Raw genomic sequence first — 12,855 nt, 5'->3', positions numbered from 1 at the left:
AGATATATATAATACATAAATAAACACATATAAATACTTACAGAATGTGTGCATCTTCAGTATCTTAAATCTTATTTAGTTTAATTATAAAATACGCTTCTTTGTAACAATGCAGGTGTGATCTTGGATAACTTTGGTTGAAATCTTATTGTTTTCCTATGAATGTATATTTGCAAAGTGCTTTATCATGGACTGGTTTTATCTGTTTTCAAAACTCATTATAGCCTTATAGCCTACAATTTTATTTAATTGGAGAAGTATTTAGCCATCTGATGCCATCTTTTGTTTCAAACTCTATAAAACTAAATGGTACCTAAAATCTGAATACTTACCAGTTTCTCAGTCTAAAGCCCTTGATTGGTTGGTTGAACACTCTTTAATACTTACTTTGTGTTAGATACTGGGGATAAAGCATTGATATATTTATGTGTTTAATTATACTCTTCTTAGGAATTTAAGTAGTGGCAGGAAAAACTCTTGAAGGATAAATATATTAAATACCAATAGTGTTTCTTTAAAAAAAAATGCCAACAGTGTTTAAAATAAAGCTCATGAAATAGAAGGGTTTATTTTGTGACTATAGATTTTAATGCAAATCCTTTTTCAGTTTTCTTGAAACTTTAAATATGCAGATTGAGGGACTGGGAGAGTGGCTCAGCAGTAGCACATTTGCCCAGCATGTTCAAGGCCCTGGGTTTGATCCTTAGCACCACATAATAAATAAATAAATAAAATAAAGGTATTGTGTCCAACTACAACTAAAAAATAAATATTTTAAAAATGTACAGATTGATTATGATATGATCTGACAGTGAAAATAACCGCCTTTTAATTTATGACATGTTTATTATATTTGCCTGATGGCTATTATTCATACATACTTTATTCTCTCTAGTAAAGTCTTTCCAAAGAGAATTTGAATATTATAGATATATTCATTTTCAGCCAGTTTTATAATGCTGGGTAAAAATCACATCTAGGTAAAGAAGACAAGTAAATATGAACATTTTGAAAAATACTCAAACGATATTAAAGTGATGAAAACAAAAAAAATATCTAGGGACATTATTAGCAAATTTTCTGTTATCAGTCTGTGCCCCTGAGGCATATATCATAGACAGATGATATATGCAAAAGGAACAAAAGAAAATACATAGAAAAGTCAATTGCACCATTTTTGCAGTAATCATTTCATAGTACATTTTAAAGTATTACAATGCATTCTTAAAATTGTCATCTTTCTTAACTTTGACTTAACACAAATTTTATCATATAAAGTAATTTTGAAGTGTTTTTAATTTCAATTCCAGAATATTTTGCTGGGATGTACAGAGGTTTTGGCTCTTCTTTTTCTGCCTTTAGTTGCAAGAATTTATAGGAATTTTGTGTGACTAGCTCAAAAATATTAAAATGACTATCAATTTTATAAGTAACCTTTATTGGCATATAAAGGCACTTTAAGTTAGATGTCTCATACATTAGTTCATCCTCTTTGAGAGGTTAGGAAGTCACATCAAATTGGTGATTTTTGATGTTTACTTTCAATAGGTGTTTTTGAGCTTCTTGAAGATTGCAAACACTATAATCAGTTTTGATTTCTATTGATTAAAAGTAGCTAACTATAAGAAAGATTAATTATTGCAAGGATATCTTTTAAAAGGAAACACTTAAGTTATTTGCTGTAAATTTGATATGTTTGTTCAATAGGTTTGTAGAGTAGGAATGAGAGGATAGTGGGGAAGACTAATTTTTCACCTGTTTTTTATTTTTTCATGACTACTTTTGATTTTTTATATTAGGGAGAAGTAATAGCACTGGACAAAATATCCAACAAAATAGAAAAAATCAAGCAGAATGCTTCATTATTTGGATTGAACTCCATCAAGGCATATTGCTTTGATGGAACAAAGGCACTTAAACTTGATATGATTGAGAACACAGAAGGTGAGTTAAATTTTGTTACTTTTAATGAGCAAATTGTAATTGCATTTTTTTTTGTACCAGGGATTAAACCCAGTGGTGCTTAACCACCAACCCACATCCCCAGCAGCCCCCTCTTTTAAAATTAATTATTTTTTTTCTTAATTATGTATATATGACAGCAGAATGCATTTTGATTCATTGTACACAGTTGCAGCACAACTTTACATTTCTATGGTTGTACACGATATAGCGTGTACAACCATATATGTTCATTATATGTTCACTCATATGTACCTAGTATAATAATATCCATCTCATTACACCATCTTTCCTGCCCCCATGTACCCTCCCTACCCTTTGCCCAATCAAAGTCCCTCCATTTTTCCCATGCCTCCTCCTCCCTCATTATGGATCAGTATCTACTTATCAGAGAACAGTTGGCCTTTGGTTTTGGGGGACTGGCTTACTTTGCTTAGCATGATAATCTCCATCTCCATCCATTTACCTGCAAATCCCATAATTTTATTCTCTTTTATTGTTGAGTAATATTCCATTGTGTATATACCACAGTTTCTTTATCTATTGAAGGGCATCTAGGTTGCTTCCACAGTTTAGCTACTGTGAATTGAGCTGCTATGAACATTGACGTGGCTGTGTTACTATAGTATGTCGTATGTCGATTTTAAGTCCTTTGTATATAGACCCAGGAGTGGGATAGTTGGGTCAAATGGTGGTTCCATTCCCAGTTTTCTAAGGAATCTTCATACTGCTCTCCTGATTGGTTGCACCACTTTGCAGTCTCACCAGCAATGTATGAGTGTGCCTTTTCCCCCACATCCCTGCCAACATTTATTGTTGTCTGTATTCTTGATAGCTGCTATTCTGACTGGCATGAGATGAAACTGGAAATCTATATGCAGCAAAATGAAAATAAACCCCTGTCTCTCACCATGCACAAAACTTGACATAAAGTAGATTAAAAACCTAGTAATTAGTCCAGAGACCCTGCGCCTAATAGAGGAAAAAAGTAGGCCCAGATCTTCATCATGTTGGATTAGGCCCCAACTTCTGTAATAAGATTCCTAAAGCACAAGAAATAAAATCAAGAATAAATGGGATGAACTCAAACCAAAAGCTTCTTCTCAGTGAAAGAACAATGAGGTGAACAGAGAGCCTACATTTTGGGAGGAAATTTTTGCCACACACACATCAAATAGAGCACTACTCTCCAGGATATATGAAGAACTGAAAAAACTTCATGCAAAAACAACAGCAACAACAACAAAACCAAATAACCTAATCAATAAATGAGCTAAGGAGCTGAACAGACACTTCTCACAAGAAGATATACACTCAATCAACAAATATATGAAAAAATGTTCAACATCTCTAGTAATTAGAGAAATGTAAATCAAAACTACTCTGATTTATTCTAGCCCCTTTTTATATTTTATTAGAGACAGGGTCTTGCCAAGTTGCATAGGGCCTCACTAAGTTGCTGAGGCTGGCTTTGAACTTGGGATCCTCCTCAGCCTCCTGAGTCACGGGGATTGCAGGCATGCACCACCATGTCCAGTTGCATTGATGTTTTGATATATGTCTAAATGTGGAATGATCAAAGCAAGCAAATTAACATCTGTCAATTCATTTATTTTTTGTTATAAGATGAAATTCTCAGCAATTTTGAAAAAAAGTATATGTATACACACACACACACACACACACGCGTGTGTGTGTGTGTGTGTGTGTGTGTATTACTGTAGTAACTATGCTGTGCAGTAGATACAAAACACCTGTTCCTCCTATTTAGCTGAAAGTGTATACTTTTTGAACAGTATCTCCCCAGCCCCTCCTCACTCCCTGAGTCTCTGGAACCACTATTCTATTCTACTTCTGTGAGTTTGACTTTTTAAATATTCCATACATGAGTGAAATCATGACGTATTTGTCTTTTTGGTGCTTTGGTTATTTCACTTAACATAATGTACTCCATATTCATTCATATTGTCACAAATGACAGTTTCCTTTTTTTATTTTTTAAGACTAAATAGCATTCTATTGTGTATATACCTTATTTGCTTTATCCATTTATGTGTCAGTGGACACTTGGTTGACTGCATGTCTTAGCTGTTGTGAATAGTGATGCAGTGAGCTTGGGAGTGTAGATATCTTTATGACATTAATCCCAGTTCTTTTGCATATATTCTCAGTGAGGGGATTGCTAGATCATAGTAGTTTCATTATGTAGGTTTTTTTTAAAGAACTGGACCACTCTCCATAATGGCTGCCCTATACGTTTCTGATCAAAAGCATGCCGGTGTTCCCTTTTGTCCATGCTCTCACCAAGTTATCTTTTGTTCTTTTGTTAGTAGCCTCCTGTCAAATGTGAGCTGATAAATTTCATTATGGATTTTATTTGCATTTCCCTGATTAGTGATGTTAAGCATTTTTTCATACATCTGTTAGCCATATCTTCTTTTGAAAAATGTGTATTCTAGTCATTTGCCCATTTTTAAATTGATCTCTTGCTTTAAATTTGAGTTTCTTATGTATTATGGATTATTAAGCCTTTATCAGATATGTGGTTTAAAGATATTTTCTCCCATTATGTGGGTTTTCTCTTCACATTTTTTCCTTTGCTGTACAGAAGCTTTTTAGTTTCATGTAATTGTATTTGTCTGTTTTTGTTATTGTTGCTTGTGCTTTATGAGACATATGTAAAAAATAATCACCTACCAATGTCATGGAACTTTTCTTCTATTATTTTACATTTCCAGGTCTTTAATCAATTTGGAGTTATTTTTAAACATGGCTTTATATAAGGATACAATTTTGTGTATGTGGATAGCCAGTTTTTTTTTTTGGTGCCATTTATCTAAGGTACTATTGTGTGTTCTTACCATCTTTATTGAAAATCAGTTTTCTATGAATGCATAGATTTATCCTCAAACTTTTTCATACCATTGATCATTATGTCTATTTTTGTGACAGTACCTTGCTGTTTTGATTATTGTAGCTTTGTACTATAAATGTAGCAGGTAGTATCATTCTCCTACCTTTGTTCTTTTTGCTCAAGATTGTTTGGCTGTATTATTTTAAGGTTCATAATAATTTTAAAATTGTTTTTTCTATGTCTGTGAAAAAGGATATTGAAATTTTGAGGAGGATGCATTGATTCTATACATAGCTTTCGGTGGTGTGGACATTTCAACAATATTGTTTTCTAATGCTCAGACAATGCACACCTTTTTGTCTTTGAATTTCTTTCCTCAGTGCTTTGTAAAAGTTTTTTTGTATATAGATCTTATTTGCAGTTACATTTTCTCTTGTGTATTTTATTCTTTTGTTTTTGTAAGTGAGGTTTTTTTTTGTTTATGAAAAGTGTTTAATGTATGGAAACACTACTGATTTTTTAATGTGGCTTTTATATCCTGCAACTTACTGAATTTGTTTATCAGTTCTAATGTTTTCTGGTGGAATCTTTAAAGTTTTCCATATATGATCATGTCATTAGCAAACAGATAATTTCACTTCTTCCTTTCCTGTTAAGGGTGCCTTTTATATCTGTATTTTGCCTAATTGCTGTGGTTAGGACTTCTAATTCTGTGTTAAGAAGAAGAGGTAAGAGTGGTCTTCCTTATTCCTGATCTCACAGGGAAATTTTTTTAACTTTTTCCCATTGATTGTGATGCTAATTGTGGGCTTATTGTGTAAGGTTCTTCCTTTTTTTTACCTATTTTATTGAGAGTTCTTAATCATGAAAGGATATTGAATTTTTGTCCTATGCTTTATCTGCCTCCATAAGATGATTATAGGGTTTTTGCCCTTCATTTTATCACATTAACTGACTTATGTATATAAATCATACTTGTATTCCTGAAATAAAATCCCACTTGATCATTTTGAGTGATCTTTTCAAAGTATTGCTAGATTTTTATTACTTTTTTTGAGGATTTTTATATCCATGTTCAGCAGGGATATTGAAGTAATTTTTTTATTTTCTTGTGGTATCCTTGTCTGACTTTGACCTCAGGGTAATGTTGGCCTTATAACTTTGGAAGAATTTCAAGATTTTGAAAAGTTTGGGAAGTACTGGTGTGAGTTCTTATCTAAATGATTAGAAGAATTTATCAATGAAGCCATCAGGTCATGAACTTTTCTTTTACTGATTGAATCTCATTACTCCATCTGATATTCAGATGTTCTTTTCATGATTTAATCTTGGTGGGTTTGTATGTAGGAATTTTTTAGGTTATTCAGTTTGTGGGTGTGTAGTCATTTGTAGTAATAGTTTATGATCCTTTCTATTTCTCTGGTATTCATGATTTTATTTTCATCTTTTCACTTTCAGTGGGTTTCCTTAAAGATGAAGTCAGTGTCTTATAGGGAGCATGTATTATTGTGTGTTTTTAAGATCATTTTACTGCTCTGTCTTTTATTTGAGAAATTTTATCCATTTGTGTTCAAAATCATTATTGATTGGTAAGGACTTAGATGTTATTTTGTACTTTACTGAATTTGTTTGATGTCCTTTGGATTTGGTGCTTTTTTCTTTCTTTCTTTCTTTCTTTTTTTTTTTTTTTTGGTAGTTCTAGGGATTGAACCCCAGGCCTTGTGCAGGTGAGGCAAGCACTCTACAACTGAGCTATCTCTCCAGCCCTGGTACCTTTTTCTAGTGGCATGTTTTGATTCCTATTTTTTTTTTTTATCTTGTTTGTGTACTGCAGTTTTTTGTTGTTGTTTTTGTTTGTTTGTGTTGGTCATGAGCCTTTGGTTAAATGTCTCATATTTATAATAGGCTATTTAAGCTACTAATAACTGAAATTAGCATTTTAAAAAACTAAGATTTTTTTACTTTATTCTCCCCACATTTTATACTTTTATTGTCATGATTAATGTATTTTATATTGTGTATCCTTACCAATTATTGTAACTTTACTTTTTTTTTTTTTTTGTACTAGGGATTAGAAACCAGGGGCACTGAGCCACATCTCTAGCCCTTTTTATTATTTTGAAACAGGGTCTTTCTAAGTTACTTAGGGCTTTGATAAGTTGCGGAGGCTGGCTTTGAACTTGCAATCCTCCTATTTTTCATAGCATTACCTTTTAACCTTCTAAAGATACGTGATTTACATACAATCATTATAAATGAGTATTCTGTATTTGATTATTATATTTATGAGTGGGTTTTGTACTTTCATATTTTTTTCTCTCTACTAATTAGCATCATTTATTTTTTTCTACTCAGAGAGCTCCCTTTAAGCTAGATCTGGTGGTGAACTCTCAGCTTTTGATTGGAACAATTTTGAATCTTCATTTCTGAAGGACAGTTTTGCTGAGAAGAGTATTCTTTGTTTTTTGTTTTTGTTTTAACTTCAACATTTAGAATATATCATCTCATTTTTTTAGGTTTGTAGTTTCTGCTAGTAAGTCTGTTGCTAGCCTATTGGAACTTCCTTATATGTGATATGCTTCTTTTGCTGCTTTCAATATGATCTTTTTGTCTTGTATTTTTGATAATTTGTGTGTCTTGGTGTTGTTTTGTTTGGGTTGAATTTGATTGGTACACCTTGACCTTCCTGTACCTTTTATGTTTTCCCCCCAATTTGGAAATTTTTGTGTTTTTTTTTTTAATAAACTTTCTGACATTTTTGTCTCTTTTCCTTCTAGAACTGCTATAATTAGAAAATGTGATCTTTGGGGGCTTTGCTGAATGTTCTATAAGATTTTTTTATTCCTTGTATTCCTTTTTCCCCCTGACTTTGTATATTTAAATATTTCTTTTTTGAGTTCACACATTCTTTCTTCTGCTTGATCAGTTCCTGCTTTTGACATTATATCATTTTTCCTTTTGTTCATTCTATGTTTTAGCTTCAGAATTTGATTTTCTGTTTTTTTGTTTTGTTTTGTTGTTGTTGTTGGTGGTGGTACTGGGGATTTAATTCAGGGGCACTCAACCACTGAGCCACATTCCTGGCACTGTGATAGACTTGGAGCCTGAGTATTCAGGCACCAACTAGTTGCTGATATAGTTATGGGGCTAGGTGTACTGGAATAGGATTAGAGCTTTGATTATGGGGTCTGGCCTAGTAATGAGTCAGGCCCATACTCTGTGTCTGTAGGATTGGACCTGGATCCTGTGTCTGAGAGGCTGGCCTGGAACTTGAGTCTTTATGAATGTAAAGCTTAGTCCATTGGGTCCAGCCTGGCTACAGTGTTTATTGGGGCTGGCTTGAATTTAGAATCTGCTAGAACAGGCCTGGACCCTGGTTCTAATATAGTAGGTATTGTGACAGGTATGGATCTTGAATTTGTGGGTACCAATCTAGCACCTGGGATTAGGATATTTGCCCTATTTGTACCTAGAACTATGGTGACTGTGATCCCTAAGGCTGCCTGGAGTCTAGGTATATATAGGTAGTCTTCTAGTGGCTGGATCCTTAAGGGTTTGCCTGGGCCCTAGGACCATAGAAGCCTGAGAACCTGGATCCTCAGGGATACTCCTAGGGTCTGGTTTCTAATACAGCACTGGAGAATACTGGAGCAAGCTTGAAGTCTGGGACCACATAGGCTGGCCTGGGGGATGGTGCTATTGGGGTCTGCTCCTTCTGGATGTTACTGGGGTGGGCCTATTTATTGAAATCTGAGGTGAAATGCTATTGGCTTACTTCCCTCCTCCTTCCAAGCAAAGGATATTTCTCTCCAGGTTGTGCTGCCTAGGATTGAAGGAGAGGCAATGTGAGTAATGTAAAATTGTCCTTCCTACCTTCTTATAAGTGAGTCTTATTTCTGTACTATACTCAGGTGCTATAATCTCTTACCTGCTTGCTTTTTTTTTGTAAAGGTATTTTCTGGTGAATAATTGTTCAAATTGATGTTTCAAGGTATGGGCATAAGTACACTAAAACCTTATTCCACCATCTTGCTGACATCCAGCCTTGCATCTATATTACTTATGATGTCACTTGCTTTTAGTGTGAAGAACTTCCATGAGTATTTCTTAAGATAGTGGTGCCTCCAACAAATAACATTTTATTTTCCTGGAAGTATCTCTATTACACCATTATTTAAAAAATAATTGTGTAAAACATAAGGTATTTGATTACCTGAGGATATTTTCTTTCTGCACTTTGAATTTGTCATCTTAGCATCTTTTGACTTTGGTTGTCCCTGATGAGGAATCGGCTATTAATCTTAGTGCAGTTCTGTAGCATTTAACAAATCATTTTTCTCTTGTTGCTATTAAGATTTCTCTCTTTGCTATTGGCTCTGAACATTTTTATAATAATGTTTTGCTGTGGATCTTTTTGCAATTTTCCTACTGAGAGTTAGTTCATCTCTTTGGATGTATATATTGAAAACTATTCATATTTGATGGAAAAAAATTCAGTCATAATTGTCTAAAAATTTCTTAATATATGCTGGAGCAGAGCAGAAATACGTCAAATAGATCTTGGTGTATTTATCTGATTTTATAATGGAGATTATTTTAAAACATGAAAGCAGCAATACAACACAATAATGAAGACACATTTACTACCCAGCATTTATCTATGCATGTAAAAAAGGACTAATGTAACAGATTGTGAAAAAAATTATAAAATATTTAATAGAGGAAATATTAATAGATGTACAAAGAGCTACTCTAACCAATGAGAAAAAGATAGTCTCAATAGATAAAGAGTAAGCAAAGGGTACCCACAAAAAAATAAAAAGTCACAAATGGCCAATAAAGTAAAAATCACCTTTGAGGATTTGGGGAAACAAATACATTCATGATAATGAAAATGTAAGTGGTATAATATTTCCAGAGGATTTTACCAGTATGTGTCAAAAATCCCAAATAATAATTTCTTTGAGCAGAATTTCTTCTAAGACAATAGTAAGAAAGCAAGAGGTAGTAGTAGATGGAAATGAGTTAAACTGATAATTGTTTGTGTCTAATAGAGCTTTGCAATCAGAAAAGCAGAGAGTGAGATTTAGAATATTACTGTGGGTCCTGTAGGATCAGCTAGCTATAACTAAAAGCAATCAGTAGCAGGTAGGTAAATAAAATGGTCTGTTTTTATATTAAAGACTTTCTCCAGTAACAGTAAATAGATCAGAAATTGGAATGGAAAAGTTATTCAAGTGAATGCAAAGGGAACCTTGATGAATCCAAGGAGGGTAATGACTCATCCTAGATCTTAGCCATACTGATGGCCACAGACAAAAGGAGGCCAAAGAACAACAGAACTAGAACCAGGATGTTTGACTACAATTCAACAGGTTCTCTTTTCTTCTGGAGCTGTCTGCTGTAGGAATTAGCAAGATAACTGTCAGTTTCCAGAATTAGTTAGAATTAATTCCAAGTCCTAGGTTTGATAAATAGTGGCTTCTAATGTTAGGGTATGGGGTATCATTTGATTAAACCTAGATCTATATGATATTAACAGAATAATTAGACACTATAATAACTATGTTTTTAACCTTTCTACAAAGTCAAATCTACATTAAATAGAAGTAGTAGGTTAACCAGGTGTACTTGATTAAAGGGAGAAATTGTTTCTAGTATTTTTTCTTCTGGATTATAATTTGTAAATTCCTAATCATCACTTCTTATATTAAAGAGTTTTCTATTGAAGACCAATATAGAAGATAACAAGTAACATTTACAATTCTCTCTGTAGGAGCACCTCCATTCTTACCAGAATCTTTTGACCGAATTCTCCTTGATGCACCCTGTAGTGGAATGGGACAGAGACCAAACATGGCTTGTACTTGGACTTTAAAGGAAATAACATCGTATCAACCGCTACAGCGAAAACTCTTTTCTGTGGTATGTGATGCTCCTTTGCTGTAATGGAAGTTGAACATCACTAGTTAAACATTGAAAGCATTAGGAAAATGTTTATAGCAGCAGTTTTCACTGTAATCAAAAAGTGGAAACAAGCCAGATGCGGTGGTGCACACTTGTAATCCCAGCGGCTTGGGAGACTGAGACAGGAGGATAATGAGTTCAAAGCCAGCCTCAGCAACATCGAGGCACTAAGCAACTCTAAATAAAGTACAAAATAGGGCTGGAGTTGTGGCTCAGTGGTTGAGTACCCCTTAGTTCAATCCCTGGTACCTCCCGCACCCCAACCCCAAACGTGGAAACAACTCAAGAGTCATAAGCAAATAAAAATTTGGTATAACTGTATGTTGAATATTATTCAGCCTTAACAAGGAGTGAAATTCTGATATATGCTATAGTAAGTTTGGATCTTGATTATATTATGCTAAGTAAAATAAGCCAGACACAAAAGAAAAAAATTTTGCATGATTCTGCTTATATTAGGGCATTAGAATAAGTAGATCTAAAAAACCAAAGTTGACCAGGGAGTAAGACAGTGGGAGGATGGGGAGATACTGTCTCTTGGTTATAGAATTTCTGTTTGGGATGATGGCAAAAGTTCAAAAGATGAATAGTAGTGATGGCTGTACAAATGTTCTTTTTTTAAAATATTTTTTATTTGTAGATGGACCTTTATTTTATTTATTTGTATGTGGTGCTGAGAATCGAACCCAGTGCCTCACACATGCTAGGCAAGCACACTACCACTGAGCCACTATCCCAGTCCCCTGTACAAATGTTCTTAATGCCATTGAATCATATATGTAAAAATGATTAAAAGGGTCAATTTTATGTATATTTTACTATGTATAAGGCAAAGACTGAAAAGAGCTCATTTTAAATATAGGGCTCTTTTTTATGTTGACTCATCTTTTAAATACATAGGCAGTTTCTTTGCTGTGACATCAGTGAATTCCAAACATCTTGATCTATCTTTGGAAAAAGAAAAGTTGCTGAGTTGTTCCTATAGTTACTAATTTTTCACATGTAGTTACCTATTGATGTGAAGAATCTGATGTAAATTAGTCTTTTCATAGCCTGGGTCATTTTTATCATACAAAAAGCAGGAAGTCTACCAGGGGCAAATGCATTAATTAAAAAATGGGAAGAACAGTGTCTAGTGTAAAATGTAGAAAAACCATAACAAATGCAAATTTATCTGATCTCCAGCGTGTTTCAAAAGAAGCCTAGGTAGACTATTTGAGAATTTGTCATTCTTGGAAAAATGACTTAATGGATTTTTACAAAGTATAGACAACATTTGATCAAAGATGACTTCATTATTTCCTCTCAGCCCTCTAAGTATAAATACACCAATGTAGCACTCTTTGTGGATTAGATAACTATTTCAGAGACCACATCCTTGGCTTTAAAACAGAAAACGCTTACCTAATGCAGCACAATTTGGTTATTATAGGTTTTAATGAGAAAATCTGTTTAAAGTATTTCACATAATACCTGGCACAGAGTAATAAAGTTTAAATTTTCCAGTGAAGAAAACAGTAGTATATGTCCTGTGTGTGTGTTCTTTTTTTTTTTTTTTACTGGGGATTGAACTCAGGTGCTTAAACCACTGAATCAGCTCCCCACACCTTTTTAGTATTTTATTTTAGAGACAGGGTCTTGCTGAGTGGCTCAGAATCTCTCTTAAGTGCTGAGGCTGGTTTTGAATTCGTGATGCTCCTGCCTCAGCTTCCCTGAGCTGTTGGGATTACAAGCCTATGCCACCAGGCCTGGCTATGTTCTGTGCTTTTAAAAACGGTTTTTGCAAAAAGTTTTTAAAATAGAATCTGAAAAAATAAACTTCAGAAAATTCACTGTAGCATAACTTTATTTCTTGATTTGACAGATATTTACTGAGCACTTGTTATATGCAAGATGCTATTGTGGATGTTGATGATATAGTAGAAAAGTTTCACTAAACCACGCCTTTATTTCCTGGGGTTTCTAGTCTAATTGGAGAAGGAAATAAGTTTAATATATTATAAGACAGTAATGCTATGGCATTATGGAGCAAACTAAGGAAAGTAAGATGGGAGAGAAATGCTAGATTGTAA

General features: G+C 33.8%; 1 protein-coding gene across 4 annotated transcripts in view; it reads left to right on the top strand.

Annotated features, from left to right (window-relative positions):
• The window catches only part of Nsun6 (NOP2/Sun RNA methyltransferase 6), a 45,323-nt gene that overhangs the window by 29,294 nt on the left and 3,174 nt on the right, over window positions 1–12,855 (top strand). For all 4 annotated transcript variants that reach the window (XM_026407743.2, XM_026407741.2, XM_026407744.2 and 1 more), the window contains 2 exons: window positions 1,800–1,944; window positions 10,593–10,741. In XM_026407743.2, coding sequence (XP_026263528.1) covers window positions 1,800–1,944; window positions 10,593–10,741 — 294 coding nt within the window. The remainder of the gene's footprint in view (window positions 1–1,799; window positions 1,945–10,592; window positions 10,742–12,855) is intronic.

Source organism: Urocitellus parryii, chromosome 9 (genome assembly GCF_045843805.1).
Source record: "Urocitellus parryii isolate mUroPar1 chromosome 9, mUroPar1.hap1, whole genome shotgun sequence".
In the NCBI taxonomy this organism is placed as follows: Eukaryota; Metazoa; Chordata; class Mammalia; order Rodentia; family Sciuridae; genus Urocitellus; species Urocitellus parryii.
This window is presented reverse-complemented; position numbering and strand designations above follow the sequence as displayed.